Consider the following 17,001-nt stretch of genomic DNA (forward strand, 5'->3'; position numbering starts at 1 on the left):
TTTAAATGATGATGTGGCACCTTATTGACCTCACCCCTTTCCTAAGAGGTCTGTACATAAGCGCACCAACCGTGCCTACCGTCCCTGTCCTATTGTTTCTTTTATTTTTCTTATATGTATCCATTTCATGTATTCATAACTACGTACATACTTATACTATTATCTTGTAAACAATTGACAAATCAAATCAAATCAAATCAAATAAATAAATAAATAAATAAATAAATAAATAAATAAATAAATAAATAAATAAGTTTCTAAACGAACTTATCGGTTGAGACTTTCCGTGATCTAATAAATAGCTTTGGGACCTGTTCCAGGAACACGACACTGTATCTGAAAGAGGCTTCCTTCTATTGTTGGAATGCGCGCAAGAAAATTATCCGGTGGATTGTGTTTACTGGCAACCATTTTGTGTATAGAATGATTAATGCTCAGTTATGGAGGCCCCTAGCTAAGATTCTGTGCAGTTCAGAGAACCCCCAAATCCCAATCATGGCTGCCCCCCCCCCCCAGGAGTCCCCACACAGCCCGTTTTGGATGCAAGTAAGTGCAGCGTGCATGTGGAGGCTCAGGGAAGGTGAAAAACGGGCCTCCAGGAAGTTTGGGAAGGCCAGAAGTTTCCAGCTTCCAGAGAGCCTCCGGAGCCTGCGGAGGCCGTTTTCAACCTCCTGGAGGCTCGAGGAAAGCCTCCGGAGCCCGGGGAGGGCAAAAACGCCCCCCCCCCAGGCCGTGGTGCAGGAGGCCGACTAGACCACACCAGTGATGGGATTCAAAATGTTTTACTTCTGGTTCTGTGGGCATGGCTTGGTGGGCAGGGCAGGGGAAGGATATACTGTAAAATCCCCATTTCCTCCCCACTCCACTAACCTGCTTTCCAGCTCCGTTCTCCTGTGCAGGACAACAAAAGAAAGACCCAGCCAATCAGCTGGGACTTGGGAGGCAGAGAATAGATGGGGCAGGGCCAGTCAGAGGCGGGATTTGCTGGTTCTCCGAACTACTCATAATTTCCACTACTGATTCTCCAGAACTGGTCAGAACCTGCTGAATACCACCTCTGATCTATCTATCTATCTATCTATCTATCTATCTATCTATCTATCTATCTATCTATCTATCTATCTATCTACCGGCTACCTACCTACCAGCTACCTGCTTTACTACTGGCTCTGTGGGCATGGCATGGTGGGCGTGCCCCAATCACCATCCGTCCCAACTTGAGATGTCCCCTCACCCAGGTGCAGAAATAACATGACCTTGACTTAGAAGAAGAATGCTATTATGTCTAACCACGTACGCCCCAAGAAATCCCCCTCTCCCATTTTCCCAGGCTCAAGAATGCGGCAGCGTAGAAGCGTCTGATACTAATATGGTTTCCAGAGCTGACAGCCTGTTTGTAGGCTTTGCTGGGTGAGCAGAGCAGAGCTAAAGAAGGATGAGTTTATTATGGAAGAGATAGAATAATGGAGAAATAGGGAGTGGAAAATCAAAGGGACAGTAGCCATGCAGAGCAACTAAAGCAAGGGTGTCAAACTCGATTTAATTAGGGCCACATCAGGGTTGTTTTTGACCTGGGGGGGGGGAATGTGGCGGCAGGGCCAGCTGGATACCACTTGTGTCGCGGGCACCTGTGGTGGACAAGTGCTAAGGCAGGACTTCCCCTCTGACCCTCCCACACTCTCATTATAATCTTCCTTCCTTCCTTCCTTCCTTCCTTCCTTCTTCCTTCCTTCCTTCCTTCCTTCCTTCCTTCCTTCCTTCCTTCCTTCCTTCCTTCTTCCTTCCTTCCTTCCTTCCTTCCTTCCTCTTTCTCTCTGTACCTTTCTCCTTCCTTCTCTGATCCTTCCTTCCTTCCTTCCTTCCTTCCTTCCTTCCTTCCTTCCTTCCTTCCTTCCTTCCTTCCTTCCTTCCTTCCTTCCTTCCTTCTTTTTCCTTCCCTCTTCCTTCTCCTTCCTTCTTCCTTACCCTCTTTCCTTCTTTTTCCTTCCTTGCTCTCTTCCCATCTTCCCTTCTTTTTTTTTCTCTTTTCCTCTTTCCCTTTCTCCTTTCCTGGTCCTTCTTGCACACTCAAATGCAAAAGGGGAAACATTTCTCCTTTTGTTTTGTTTTTAGTTTGCTTTGATAGCCCTCTGCCAGAAAAAAAAAACAAAAACCAGAGCTTATTCCTTTCTGTGACCGGTTTCACCTAAAAATCAATGATTAAAAAATAAATGCGTGTAGAGGTATTCGTCAACTTGCAACAGTTCATTTCGTGGTGGTTCAAAGTTACAACATCACTGAAAAAAAGGGACTTATGATCGCTTTTTGCACTTACGACCGCTGCAGCATCTTCAGGGTCATGTGATTTACATTTGGATGCTCAATAACTGTCTCACATTTATGACCACCTTTTACAGCCTTCGGACAAGCAATGTTAATGGGGGAAACCAGATTTACTTAACAACCATGCTGCTAATTTAACAACTGCAGTGATTCACTTAACAAATGTGGCAAGAACATACGTAAAATAGGGCAAAACTCACTTAATAGATTTCACACTTAACAACATAAATGTTGGGCTCAATTGTGATAGTAAGTTGAGGACTACCTTCCTTTCCATGACCTAATATGCTACCTCTCATCCACAGAATGTAGGAGGATAACAATAATAACTATAAATACTGGAGCACCACTTGAACACCAGTGGCATTGACCAAATCTCCATCAGTCAATTGCAGAAGGCAGCTTTATTTGGAATAGTTTACATACTAAGGTAATAGTAGCTTTAATGCCATCAAGCGACACATCTGCCTATCCCAAGTCCTTGGGAAGGACTCAATAGCTGGATAAAAATGACAACTCTAGTTTAAACAGATGGCTGACTATGCAACAAACTATAATAACTGAAGGCCCACACTAGCTAAAGACCTGGTAGCTGTGATTCCACATTCTTGTGAATAGATAATAATACTTTATTAATTAATCATTATCACAATTACAATTTTTACAATGACATGACGAAGTAGCAATGATGGTGTGGTGATGGAAGATCTGCAAGAATTTCCATTTGCCTGTAAGAAGGAACCGATGGGATCACTAAATCGATCCATAAATAGAAAACGAAGAGTGCTCTTGAACTTTAAAATTAAAATAGGCAAGCACTTGAAACATCACAAGCCAGACTTAGCACATGTTGATAAGAAAAATAAAAAAGTCTGTATAGTGGATGTGACAATCCCTGGAAACAGCAGAACAGAAGATAAAAAAAACTGGGGGGAAAAAATCACAAAATACAAAATCCTGCAAATATAAATAGAATGATTGTTACAAAGCTGGTATCAGCAGTTATAGGTGCAATCCTAAAACATCTGAAGGACCACTTGAACACTGTTGGCATTGACACAATCCCCATCAGTCAATTGCAAAAGGCAGCTTTACTAGGAACAGCTTACATCACATAATGTTAACACCATCAAACAATACCCGCCTTTCTCAGTCCTTGGGGGGAACTTGATAGGAGGATAAAAATGGCAAATCCAGTCTAAACATCTGGCTGACTTTGAAACCAACTCTAATACGAATTTACTTTATTGATTAACCATTAGGCAAATATCAGAATGCAAAATACAAATGAACAGTAATAAGACCCTATCTTTGAAAATAAAATAAAGGGCATAAATAAAATAAAGTAGAAATCATATGTTTTACCAATCAGATTCACATATGCACTTCTCATACTGTTTTGTTGAGATAAAGGGCCATATTATATGTAATTGAAGAGGGGGGAGGATTGTGGAATTCTTTTTTCTGATAAGATGGAAGCAATATAACTATGCACTTTGTGAGTTTTCTATCATACAAATCTATATTTCATCTAATCAAATTTCAGCTTTGCAAAATTTTGTTCTAGCTAAGAATTGAACTTGGTCCTTGATTGACAGTGGCTCCCATGCTACAAAACATAAGTTGGATGGGTTTTTTAAGAAAAATACTATATTTTGCCTATTAAGTTAAATTAAAACTAAATTTAATGGGACTCCTGTCTGGTCATGGATTTAATAATTTCCCCACATCTGTCACATTAAAAAAAATGCATTATTCCTAAAAAAAACCAAAACACCCTTCAATTTGCAGTAATTTTTGGAACTGCATCCAAGGATTTGAAAGCTGGGTGGTTTTTTGTTTTTACATTGTTGGGCCAATAATAATTTATGAGTTTTCAGGTTCTGTCTTCTTCGGTTTGAAAGCTGTAATTACAACATTCTGGGTATCTTTCTTAACATCTGACGGAAGTTTATTCAGGGTGAAGAAAGAGGAAATAAGTGAAATTACTACCGACAATATGCAGCCAATGATGGGGAAACGATTCCAATAAATATATTCTGCAATCATCACTGAAGATCCCAGGGAATCTGGCAGCTTCTGTAAAACCATTTTCTTTTTGGATTGGGAGGTCATCTTTGATTTCAGATCTGGGAGTAATACTTTAATCAACTCTGCAACTTTGGAGAGAGATGGGTCATCCACACCAAATTTACGGCAGCACCAGGAAGCAAACATCATGAGGATGACAAGGCCCCCTAAGAATGCAATTCCTGGGACGGGGATCCCAGCTATAAATCCAGAGAGAACGGTGAGCAGCCAGCTCTTTTTCTTTATTTTTTTTGCCTTCCCTTCCAAAACAGGAGAAAGGACAGCAAGAATCTTCTTCCACAAGACCTCGCTCATCAAGGTTTCCCGTAGAGAGGGGAAATCAAAGTGCTGAGGATCCTTGCTGGAAACAGCAAAGATTTGAGGTTCTTTCACCCCTTTATTTCTCAAGGACTCCCTGCAGGAATCTACCATGAGGAAGAGACTCTCCTCACCGTCCTTAGATGGTCGTCGCTTCTTAGCTTCCTCCAGTTGCAGGTCTGCCTTAGTTTGAACCAGAGAAAACTCTTTGTCCATTTTTTGGATCTTAAGCACCAGGTGCAAAGGAATGGCCTGGCAAATCTGAGGGTCTACTATGATGAAGTAATGGAAGTCCTTTAAGTCTACCTCCTTGCCATCGGCGTCTTCTGCCCGAAGTAATTCTTTGTTCCACGTGATCTCTGAAAAATCAACCTGACCGAATTCTACCCTCGTGCCTTTTTTTGTTGCAACATCAGCTGCATCGGGCTCATCCAGGTGTGGGCCCTGCATGGTGTTAATGAAGGAGGACTTCCCGGCGGCTGGCTCTCCTACCACAGCAACGCGGAGAGGAAAATCGGCAAAGGACTTGCTCGGTTGGTCCAGAATGTGAGAGAGGGCCTCCGTCAGCTTCCCTTCAGAAATAGCTGCCTCAAATTTTTTCCTACTTGAGGATCCAAATGTACCGTAATCATGTCCGGAACTGCAAAAGGGGGGAAAGAGAGAAGGTAGTAAACCTCAAACATTTCCAGCAGCGGTGGGATTCAATTTTTTTTACTACCGGTTCTGTGGGTGTGGCTTGGTGGGTGTGGCTTGATGGGTGTGGCAGGGGAAAGATACTGCAAAATCCCCATTCCCTCCCCACCCCACTAACCTGCTTTCCAGCTCCGTTCTCCTGTGCAGGGCAAGAAGAAGATCCAGCCGATCAGCTGGGAGGCAGAGAATAGATGAGGGCGGGGCCAGTCAGAGGTGGGATTTACCGGTTCTCTAGACTACTCAAAATTTTTGCTACTGTTCTCCAGAACTGGTCAGAACCTGCTGAATACCACCTCTGAATTCCACTCTTTGGAGCAGAACCATCTGCAGGGAACCCAGAAGAGTCAAAATGTCGGCCATGACCCTTCCATCAAAGATTTGCACCTTTTTTGATGTGCGTTGCCTGGGCTAAGCCTGTAAAAAAGGGTGGTGGTGGCGGCTTTGATCACATGATTGTAGCTGCCATCTTGACTTTCTGAACCTCTCCTGAGGATGAATGCTCTTGGCTTGGTGATGTAGTAGGTCATGGTTGCCCAACCTTTTGGCTTGCCTGGGCCACATTGAGTGAAGAAAAATTGTCTTGGGCTGCATATTATATACAAAAATTGTCCAGGGCTGCATGTGACCCATGAGAACAAGTTGAACATGCCTATTATAGACTTTTCATTTTTTTTTTGTATGTAACTATTAAAATGTTTTCTAGCTTCTTTGAGGAAAATGTGCTATAGTAAAAATTTTGTATATACATTAATGCAATATTAACACCCATCTTTCTTGCTCTCTGTCATCAATCTATTATCTCTGTGGTGGCACAGTGGTTAGAGTGCAGTACTGCAGGCTACTTCTGCTGATCACCTGCTGCCATCAGTTTGGCAGTTCAGGTGTCACCAGCTCAAGGTTGACTCAGCCTTCCATCCAGATTGTTAGGGGCAAGAGGCTGACTCTGTAAACTGCTTAGAGAGGGCTGTAAAGCACTATAAAGTGGTATATAAGTCTAAGTGCTATTGCTATCTCTCTCTGTCTCTCTTTCTCTCTCCTATCTATCTAATCAATTCTGTCTACATCTACCAATGCATCTCTCTCTCCAATCTTCCTCTCCTTCCTCTTTCTATCTATCTATCTATCTATCTATCTATCTATCTATCTATCTATCTATCTATCTATCATCTATCTATCTATTGTTTACTTTATTTATTAAACAATTGAGACTGAGAGACACAAACCAAGTGACTGCACAGTTAAAAGCAACAACAACAACAAAACAATAGGCAGTTGGGAACTAAATGCCTATTGTAAGCAAGCAAGCAAGTCTGGAAATAAGAAATTCAGTTCAAAAGTTATCCTTTACCTGCTTGCAGGTAGATTTTTTGGGTCACTTTCAGCCATGGTTTTCTTTTTTTTCTCCCTCCTGGTCTTTTGCTTTGGTTTCTTTTTTTAATCTTCCCTCTTATCCATAAGGAGCCTCCTTCTTTCTCCTCTTCCAGTTCAAGTTGTTTCTGCAGATATTGAAAAGGCAAGGACACCCAGAGACAATAAAAGGAAGGGGTTTTTTTCCAGGTTGATGAGAGATTGTACAAGTACAGAAAAGTACATTTATATGCCCATTGGGAAACTGAAACATTTGTTTCATCGAGATGCCATCAAATCTGAATAGACTGCATTTGTGTGTGACTTATTTCCCCTCCAAGGATCTTCAGAAAACCCTCACAATTCCTCAGGTACCTGAGGGGAACTATTTGAATGGGCCCATCATCTTTGCAAAGATCTAGAATGACTACAACCTGAAACAAAAAGAATGATCCAACACAACAAATTAGAGATAACCATGTCTTCCGGATCTAGGTCAAGCATCAACAACTCTGAATCAGAGCTAAAATTACCCGGGTCAAATCCATGGGTTGCATGGAGGCTATGAAATTTCATGTCAACTTGGATCCAATTCTAAGATGGGATGTTCTTCAAAACTAAGGCATAGAGGGAAAGTCCTCCACAACCAGGTCTGTGGGGTTGAGGGCCACTGCAGTGATACACCAGCAAAAGCCCAGGTTTCTCCTCATAATCCAGATTTACGCACAGTCACTTATATAATACCTACCTCCAGGGCACAGTTACTGGTCACCAGTGATGTGTCCTGAACGGTCTCATCTACACATCCTCTCCAGTCCTAACATCTTGGCTGATGTAAGTTTTCAACTCTGGATGGGCAGGTTTCTTTATGTTTTGTTCTGAAATCATCATGAAATCTTGCAAGATTGTGTGTGTGTGTGTGTAGAGATACCTGAGCTCTTGCATAAAGTTGTGATAGTTAAAAACGGTTGATGATTTTTACCCAATAGAACATTTGGTTACTCAAGTCTTCCTTTCTCCACCTCTCACTATTTTCTTCTTTCATTTCTCAACTTCCCTTTCTTTCTTATCTAAAGAGATATATCATGATTGTACGCTGCCCAGGGTCAACTTGTGTGAAAGGGATAGCTATATAAATAGCAACAGCACTTTATATACTTTATATACTGCTTCCATGGTGCTTTATAGCACTCTGAGCGGTTTACAATGGCAGCATATTGCCTACAACAACGTGGGTCCTCATTTTATGTGATCAATAAGTGAATAAGTCAATAAAATATGAGTATTGTCTTCCATTCCTCTTGTCCTTTGTCCAAGCTATTATACTTTTTCATGGCACCATCAGAAGTCTTTCTGAATAACATTCCTTTTCTCTTTTCCACATTTTGTAATTTTACCATTTTGACTTCTCTATCTCTTGCTTCTTGTCCTGAATGCTCCACCTCCATGTCTCTGCTGGCATCCCTAACTACAGACTGAGACAGACTAACCACTTTCCTTGCTCGTTTTTACACCTATCCATCTCTATTTTTTATTTATTTTATTTTTATTTATTTATTTGATTTGTCAATCACTTACAAGATAATAAGAATAAACATAGTTATGAATACATGAAATGGATACATTTCAGAAAAATAAAAGAAACAATAGGACAGGGACGGTAGGCACGTTGGTGCGCTTATGCACACCCTCTACAGGCCTCTTAGGAAAGGGGTGAGGTCAATAGTAGACAGTCTAAGGTTAAAGTTTTTGGGGTTTGGGGAAGAAAACAACGGAGTCGGGTAGAGTATTCCAGACATTGACCACTCTGTTGCTGAAGTCATATTTCCTGCAATCAAGTTTGGTGCGATTAACCTTGAGTTTGTATCTATTGTGTGCTCTTGTGCTGTTATGGTTGAAGCTGAAGTATTCATTGACTGGTAGGACATTGCAATGTATGATTTTATGTACTATACTTAGATCGGACCGAAGGCGGCGTAGTTCTAGGTTTTCTAGGTCTAGAATTTCGAGTCTGGTGGCATAAGGTATTCTGCAATGAGTAGAGGAGTGGAGAACTCTTCTTGTTAAATATTTCTGGACTTTCTCAACAGTGTTAATATCTCCCACTGTTAATACCTCTGCCTCTCTTTGGAGTCATCAAATAAGCCTCCACTGAGATTTCTATAAACTATCCTGCCAAAAACTGAATAACACTACTGAACTACATGAAATATTATCTATTTATATATGATGTATCTGAAATTTCACAAATTTCAGGATTTGGTCTTATTTTGTTGAAATCTTTCTCAGGTTATAAGTTTTGTGTTGTGTTTGGTTGGTTTTCTTATTTGTTTTGTAGGGTGACAGGCCTGACCTCGGTTGTTGGATGGAGTCTCTCAAAATGCAACACAATTATAGGGATGAGAATGTGGGAAAGTGAAACAACCTTCCCTATTATGACATAAAAACTACTCAACTATAAGAACACTTATTGGTTTATATACGATATCTCTGAAATTTTGCAAGATTCAGGACTTTGGACTCCTGTTAGAAAAGCAACTATTTCTGGATGTACCCCACGCTGCCTTGGCAGGGAATTATGGGGTTTGAAGTCCTTGAAAAATCTGGGGAATGGTGGGTTGAAGTCCTGGGGAAAGCTGTGGAATTGTGGCAGTTGAAGTACACTCCTCTCAAAAAAGCTTTTGCTTTTGCCAGAACCCGAAACTTAAGCTACTTTCATTTCTTGTAAAGGAAATGGAAATGATTGGCATCAGCAAAAAACTGGAACTCCCGTAGTCAGAATTGCATGTGATATGAAATGGGAGGAATATTTTGTTATTTCTGGGACGCAACGCACACAGCACTTACAGGTTGACTGTATATAGGGGATTCAGTCCTTCTCTGAGGAATCTGGAGACACTGGACAGAGAACAGTCCCAACCTGCGTGAACCTCTTTGAGAATTACTCCTTTTGGAAAAGCAAGTAAGGATTTGTGTACACACCCTTCCCCGGTCGATGTTTAGGTAGTGCACATTTCGTATTCCTTGGTTTTAAATTCTGTTGTCTTTGCAGGTTCTGTTCATCTTCCTATAAAGTAGCCTGAGATACTCTTTTCTCCTAAAGAAGTGTGCCTTGTGCCTAGGAATTTGTGAATGGCTGCAGACACTTAAAGGTTAAGGAAATACATCCATCCTTTACTCCTCATTTCTGGAGCCAAAGATTTTGTGGGTGTTTCTTGGGAGTGAGCTGGAGAAGCAGCAGGCTGTTCTCCCCTGCATTTAATGATGCCTTCTTTGAGCTTAATCTGGATCTTGGGATATAGTTAATGACTGGCTTCCCCTACATTGGTGCCAATGCTTTTATTGACAAGAAAGGAAGACAACAGAATATGCACCAAAGGAAAAAACACAGGCCAGGAATTTAGAGTGGTGTTAAGAGGAGGGGTTCGCTTTGTCTGTCTGAGGAGGAGAACATCTGGAAAGCTTCTTCCACTCCTGGCTGGTTTTTCTCCCCCCCCCATCCCTCCCAATTGGCCTAGGTATTGTAATGATGAGGCAGTCAAGGTGTTTGATCATGATCAAATGAATCATGATGAACTTTATTGGAGTCTAGTCTTGCATTTATACACATTTTGAGTAATCCTCCAACATTGGTTAACTTTAGTTTCTGCTCAGCTTTCGTTACTGTTTAGCATAGTAATTAACACAATTATTTATCTCTAGTTAAAGTCTAACATATGTTAGAAAATAGCCAGGAGTGTGAAATAGATTGTAGTTGTGAGATAATAAATGTAGAAGACATGATCAAGTTAGGGGTAAAAGAAATTTGACCAAATGCCATTGGGGGCTCATAGTATAAAGTAATATTTGTGCCATGGGTCATAAACATATATTGAGCATGACGAACCCACAAATTATGGTTAAGACGGACCACAGAAGTGTCATTTTGAGCAGAAACACCATTAACCATAAACAAGAAAATACAAAGTAAAATTGTAACAGAGTTAGCAGTAATAATAGCAAAAACAGCAGCAACAAGATTTTCAGAAGTCTGAGGTAATGAGGCCTGTTGCAGTTGTTGTTGAGCTTGATATGTAGTAGATTTAACCTGGCCCCAAGTGATGGGTTGCGGGCGCTTCGACCTTGGAAGCTGGACTTCTGTGTTCAGATGAAGATTGAAATCCGGAATCGGGTTGTGAAGGCCCTGATGCCATGCCATGATACAGACAAACACAGCGCGCTGGAACCCACACTGCTTGTCCAGTAGAAGGATCTTCCATGGCAGCGTAACCACAACCCCAGGTGATCAGCAGTGTAGGGCCTTTCCAGGTTGGATCTGGAGCTTGGTGATACTTTACCAAAGGCCTTGCTAAAGATTCAGTAGTTCGAAAATGCAAATTAACAGGTGAGTCTGCAAGAGAATCTAAAAAGGTTAAATAATTCCAAGTATATAATGCTACAGCAATGAGATTTTGAATCTTTCGCAGATGGTAAGGGCCAGACTCAGTTTGTAATTGTTTCTGAAGCAATGCCTTAAAAGTACGATGAGCTTACTCAACTATAGCTTGACCCTGAGAGTTGTAAGGAATTCCGTGCACTAAAGTAATATTCCATTTCTGACAAAAGGTTTGAAATTCCTTACTAATATAAGCTGGGCCATTATCAGTTTTCAACTGAGAAGGCCGACCCATTACAGCAAAAGAGGATAGGCAATGAGAAATAACATCTGAAGTACGTTCATGTTTTAAAGCAGTAACCCAAAGGACATGTGAATGAGTGTCAATAGACGTGTGAAGATAACAGTATGGCTTAAAGGTTGAAAATGGAGTTACATCCATTTGCCAAATTTGATTAGCTTGGGTTCCTCGTGGGTTGACACCCACTGGAAAGGGAAGTGCCAGTTGCTGACAAGCTGGACAAGCACGGACAATATCCCAGGCTTGAGATAATGAAATCTTAAATTGCTTTGCAAGCGATTTGGCATTTTGATGAAAATAAGAACGGCTATCAACAGGCTCAACAAACAAAGATGCAACATTCTTTAAGGATTCATCTGCCTTCTGATTTCCTTCAGTCAAGGCATTAGTAAAAGGAGTATGACTTCAAATGTGTTCTACATACAAAGAATACAAGCGAGTTTCCAAACTATTCTTTAAAGATAAAAACAAAGATAACAAATTCTTATCCAAAGAGAGAGAACAATAAGAAAAAAGAAGAGATTGCATAGCTAAATACACATATTAAGTATCAACAATCAAGTTAATAGGTTGGTCATTGAACAATTGTAAAGCTAAAATCACAGCAGCCAGCTCAGCACGTTGAGCTGAAGTCTGAGTGGCAGTAAATTTAAAATACCATTGTTGTTGAATCTGCCAGACAACCACACCCCTTGTAGGTGAGCCATCAGTAAAAACTTTAAGAGCTTTAGAAATAGGATTTCACACAAAAATGAAAGAAAAGCCAGGTTTAAAGTAGTAGTAACCACTATTCTAGGATCCTTGGGTAAAGAATATAATAAGTTTCCCACATATTGAGAAAAGGCTATCTGATATGATTCTGAAATCATCATCAAATGTTCATGTTCAACTTTTGTATGAGTGAAAGCTATGCTAATGAGATCCTGTCAGGGTGGAAGTGAACATTAGAAAAAAACTTAAACCAATTCCTCCTTAACTGTCTTCCCTCCAAGAAGGAGGGAAGGGTTGAAATAATTCTCAGGCTGCCAAGATTTGGAAACTAGGGCTTTGTAGACAGGAAGGAGAAGTGGAGAAATGCGATATTTTTCATTTTAATTTTCTTTCAAAAGTCACTTTTCCCACCTCCCCTGATTTTTGTTCTTTTTTTAATTGCCATCAACTGTTTTTCATCTTCTAGTAACCACATAGATAGTTCTTCCCCTTAACTATCTATACCCAAACCAACTTTTTCAGGACTCTTAATGGCACACTCATTGCCACTGTAACAGCCTACCCCATCCTCTTCCTTTCCACTTTCCCCACCATCAGCAAAGAGCTGGGTCTTCACATCATGTGTCCAAAGGAAGCTAATTTGAGCCTGGACACTTGAGCCTCCATGAAAATTCTGGGTTGATTGGTTTAATGGTTCGTCGGTTTGAGTCCACGGTATTCTTGGGGTCTTCTCCAACCTTAACATTCACAGGGCCAGACAAAGCTGAGAAGCATCCCAATCTCTCTTTTCCTTTCCAGATAATCTGCACAGAACAAAGAACAACGATGGGCAATGAAATTACAAGGGATTTTCTAAGGAGACAATTTGAAAAATTCGGGAGAAATTTGAGTCAAGGCAGCATTCATAAATTGGCATTGGACTACCAAAAACATTTAAATGAAATGCAAAATCTGCCCCTTAATATTGCAGTCACTGGGCAGGCAGGTGTTGGTAAATCCTCCTTTGTCAATGCCATTCGGGGTGTAATGGATGATGATGAGAAGGCAGCTGAAGTTGGAATAGTAAAAGGAACCATGGTGCCAAAGGCATATCCCCATCCCTCTTGTCCCAATATCCAAATATGGGACCTTCCGAGGATCGGAACACCTATGTTTAAAGAAGCCGAATATGTGCAGAAAGTCCAATTTGAAAGATATGATGTCTTTATTATGGTTACCACTGACTGCTTTACTAAAAATGATGCTTTGCTGGCAAAAGAAATACACAAAACGGGAAAGAAGTTTTATTATGTACGTAGCAAAATTGATATTAGTATCGAAGGTGAAAAGAAGAAAAAGAATTTTAATATGGAGAAAACCCTGGCATGTATAAGGGGCTATTGTGAAGATAATCTGAGAATGGCAGGTGGTCTCTCTGCAAGAGTATTTCTGATTTCCAATGGGAAGGCAGACAAGTATCGTTATGATTTCCCTCTCCTGCGAGAGACAATGGCTGCTGAACTTCCTTACTACAAGAAGCATATTTCAACAATGGCTGCGCAGCTTTTCTCTGAAAGTGAATTGATGATGAAAAAAGCTGAAATAACATCATATATAAAGAAGGTGGCATTGGTATCTTGTGCTTGTGGAGTAGTGCCTGTTCTAGGTCTCTCTATGCTTTGTGATATTCCAATATTGCTGGATGCTCTGAAACGCATCTGCAACGCATTTGGTTTCGATGACAATTCGCTCCGTTTTTTGGCAATTCACACTGGAAAAGGATTTGAAGAGTTGAGATCGGTTATCAAGAAAACTCCATTAGCCAACACAATAAACATAGGATTGGTATTTTCTCTATTGATGAACTCATCTCTCTGGTTAAATGTGTCGATTGTTGAAGTGGCTTTTACTTTTATACCTCTTATTGGGTCTGGGTTTGGTGGAGCAAGTTCATTTGCTGTCACATATCATTTTCTGAACACGTTTCTGGATGATGTTATGGAAGATGCCCGAAATCTTCGAGCAACGCTTCTTGAGTGATGCTTGTCCCAGGGAAAGGTCCCAAGCACCATCAAACCCTGTTTGAAGGAGACAGTCAAGCATTTCCTCCAATGAAAGCAGGGAAGGAAAATAATAATGTGCTTCAAAGCCATAGTAGAACTATCTATTTGCTTGCTCGTTTTAATAATTCTTCAATTGAAGTATGTGCTTGATCATATAAATATGTTGTTTGGGGCGGGTTGCTTTTCTTATTTTCTCTCTTTTACTTTTTTCTGCTGTATTTGTAACAATAATAAATAATAAAATAGTGGAAATAATACTATCAAGCTACAAATTTTAATTTTTTCTGTTCTATTTTTAACAATAATAAATGATAAATTAATGGATATTTTGCTACAAAGCTACAAAATCCATAATACATTTTAAAATTATGATGAAAACTATTCAATGTCCTTTAATTGGACTATCTAATTAATTTTATACTGAGCATTAATTGTATAAGTTCAGTAATTATCTGTCTGTCCCATATTTTTTGTTGGAAATGTATGTCCTCTTAAAATAAAACAAATTTTAAAGAAAGGTTCCAATGCAGGACCTGACTGATCAAACTGTGGGATCAACCATTAGAAACTGCTAGAAGTTACTGCACTCAATTGCGATTTATTCACTGAAACATTTGTCAATACAATTACAAGCTAAGCAGCAAATGATTGATGGGGCTGTTAAAAACATGTCTGGATGTCCCTTGGCTGAAGACAGGAGGTGTGAGGACTCTCTGAAAGCAGATGAAATAAGCTCAAATCAAAGGGAATCTCGGTAGCTCAGGGCTGAACTGTGGAGGCTAAAATGCTCTCTCAACTTGCTTGCTTGCTTGCTTGAAGAAGATTCAGGTAGCCTACCAGGTAACAGTGTCACACAATCACTGCTGCAAGCAAACAGCCAAGGTCACAGAACACCAAGAACTCCACAGAATAAGCTCAGTCCTGAATATAAGCCCTCTCTTCCGAATTCAAGGAGACCTAACCCAACCCTTAGTGGATTTGCCCCAGTGGGATTTCCCCGTGTATTTTACCAGAAAACATAGATAAGATGGGTTATGGTTAAGTCTCCTTGAATGCAGACAGCAAAATGGCCATTGCCAACAGATTCGTAGCCCATCGGTAAGTTTAAGAGGGCACTGACTTTTCAAGCCCACCCTGTCTTTCCAAGTAAAATAATGTGGATCCTCATTTTATGTGATTAATAAGTGAATAAGTCAATAAAATATGTGTTTTCTCTTCCATTCCTTTCGTCCTTTTACTCCAAGCTACTTTTTCATGGCATCATCAGAAGTCTTTCTGAATCACATTCCTTTTCTCTTTCCCCCATTTTGTAATTTTACCATATTGACTTCTCCATTGTTCATTTTTTATTCTAAATCTGGTCTATTCCCTTGATTTTCATTCTGTTTTGCTTCACTGTATGACATGGTACTTACAGACTAGTGTTTCTTAACCTTGGCCACTTCCAGTTGTGTAGACATCAACTCCCAGAATTTCCCAGCCAGCAAGCCTGCCTGGAAATTCTGGGAGTTGAAGTCCACACATCTGGAAGTGGCCACAGTTGAGAAACATTTTAATATAAACCAATCTGCCAGTTGAGAAGTCTTCCAGATTCTCATTTTTGTATCATAAATTTGCTTCATCATATTTCCATATTTGGGAATATTAAGCGTTTGCATTGAATTCTATCTATGTTGTTCAAATTTCTCTTAACATGTAGTGCTCAAAGTCACCTCAAGAAAAAAAAATTAGAGCTACCTATGTAGGTTAATATCTTACATCAGGGGTGGGATTCAAATTTTTTAACAACCGGTTCTATGGGCATGGCTAGGTGGGCGTGGCTAAGTGGGTGTGGCTAGGTCCGTGTGGCTAGGAGGGCATGGCTAGGTGGGCATGGTTGAGTGGGCATGGCCATGTGACTGGGTGGGCGTGGTTTCTTCTTCTTCTTCCCTCCACGCTCCTAGTGTGCCATCTGTTTTTTTGTAGATTAGTACAGCTAGGAGAACCATTTTATATAAGTTTTCTTTGTACGAAGCTGACACCATTAGTCTATAATTGTCTTTTACCTTTAAACTGGCTCTACAGAATAACAGAGTTGGAAAGAACCTTGGAGATCTTCTAGAATATTCTAGATCAACCCCAATCTCAAGCAGGAGATCCTATACCATTTCAGACAGATGGTTGTCCAATCTCTTCTTAAAAACCTCCAATGATGGAAAACTCACTACACCTGAAGGAAAACGGTTCCATTTCTAAGGAAATTTCTCCTTTGTTCCAGATTGTCTCTCTCCTTGATTATTTTCCATCTACTGCTTCTTCTCCTGGAGGTTGTACCTCCATCTCTCTTATGGCCCCTGTCTGGGATCCCTACCTACACACTGAGGCAGACTAACCATTTTTCTTGCTCGTTGCTATACCTATCCTCCATCCATCTCCCACTATTAATGCCTCTGCCTCTCTTTACGGTCTCTGGAATCATACCCCATGCTGCCTTGCCAGGGAATTATAGCTTTTGAAGTTCTTTTTTTTAATAAAAGTTTTTTTTTATTTTTTTATAAAGTACAACAATTCATCTTCCATTTAACGGTGTGTCATCCTGGGTAGAGCTATCTTGTGCGACAATAATCAAAATTACTGCATAATCTCTGTTTTAATCGTTCTAAGGAAATTTCTCCTTTGTTCCAGATTGCCTCTCTCCTTGATTATTTTCCACCCATTGCTTCTCCTCCTGGAGGTTGTACCTCCATCTCTCTTATGACCTCTGTTTGGGATCCCTAACTACAGACTGAGGCAGACTAACCACGTTCCTTGCTCATTTTTACACGTCTCCTCTATCCATCTCC

At 40.4% G+C, this 17,001-nt stretch overlaps 2 protein-coding genes across 2 annotated transcripts; one reads left to right on the top strand and one right to left on the bottom strand.

Annotated features, from left to right (window-relative positions):
- Positions 1-2,932: 2,932 nt before the first annotated feature.
- Positions 2,933-7,492, bottom strand: LOC148129944 (interferon-inducible GTPase 5-like). The gene is made up of 3 exons (XM_087970367.1): positions 7,284-7,492; positions 6,752-6,899; positions 2,933-5,350 (listed from the first exon to the last, which is right to left on the bottom strand). Exons 2-3 carry the CDS (start codon positions 6,787-6,789, stop codon positions 4,189-4,191), a joined length of 1,200 nt encoding a protein of 399 aa, XP_087826493.1. The 5' UTR covers positions 6,790-6,899; positions 7,284-7,492; the 3' UTR covers positions 2,933-4,188.
- Positions 7,493-9,575: 2,083 nt separating this feature from the next.
- LOC113432271 (interferon-inducible GTPase 5-like) lies at positions 9,576-14,439 on the top strand. The gene is made up of 2 exons (XM_087971039.1): positions 9,576-9,712; positions 12,936-14,439. The coding sequence occupies exon 2, from the start codon at positions 12,963-12,965 to the stop codon at positions 14,154-14,156; it is 1,194 nt and encodes a 397-aa protein (XP_087827165.1). The 5' UTR covers positions 9,576-9,712; positions 12,936-12,962; the 3' UTR covers positions 14,157-14,439.
- The last annotated feature ends 2,562 nt before the right edge of the window (positions 14,440-17,001 follow it).

This window comes from Notechis scutatus, chromosome 8, assembly GCF_049901735.1.
Source record: "Notechis scutatus isolate UNSWTSFEM ecotype Mainland chromosome 8, rNotScu1.2, whole genome shotgun sequence".
NCBI classification, from domain to species: domain Eukaryota; kingdom Metazoa; phylum Chordata; class Lepidosauria; order Squamata; family Elapidae; genus Notechis; species Notechis scutatus.

Coding starts and splice junctions, on each gene's coding strand:
- LOC148129944 (XM_087970367.1), bottom strand. CDS start 6,789: ATGGCTGAAAGTGACCCAAAAAATCTACCTGCAAGCAG. Junction 5,351..6,751: donor AAAAATCTACCTGCAAGCAG/GTAAAGGATAAC, acceptor CCCCTTTTGCAG/TTCCGGACATGATTACGGTA.
- LOC113432271 (XM_087971039.1), top strand. CDS start 12,963: ATGGGCAATGAAATTACAAGGGATTTTCTAAGGAGACAATTTGAAAAA.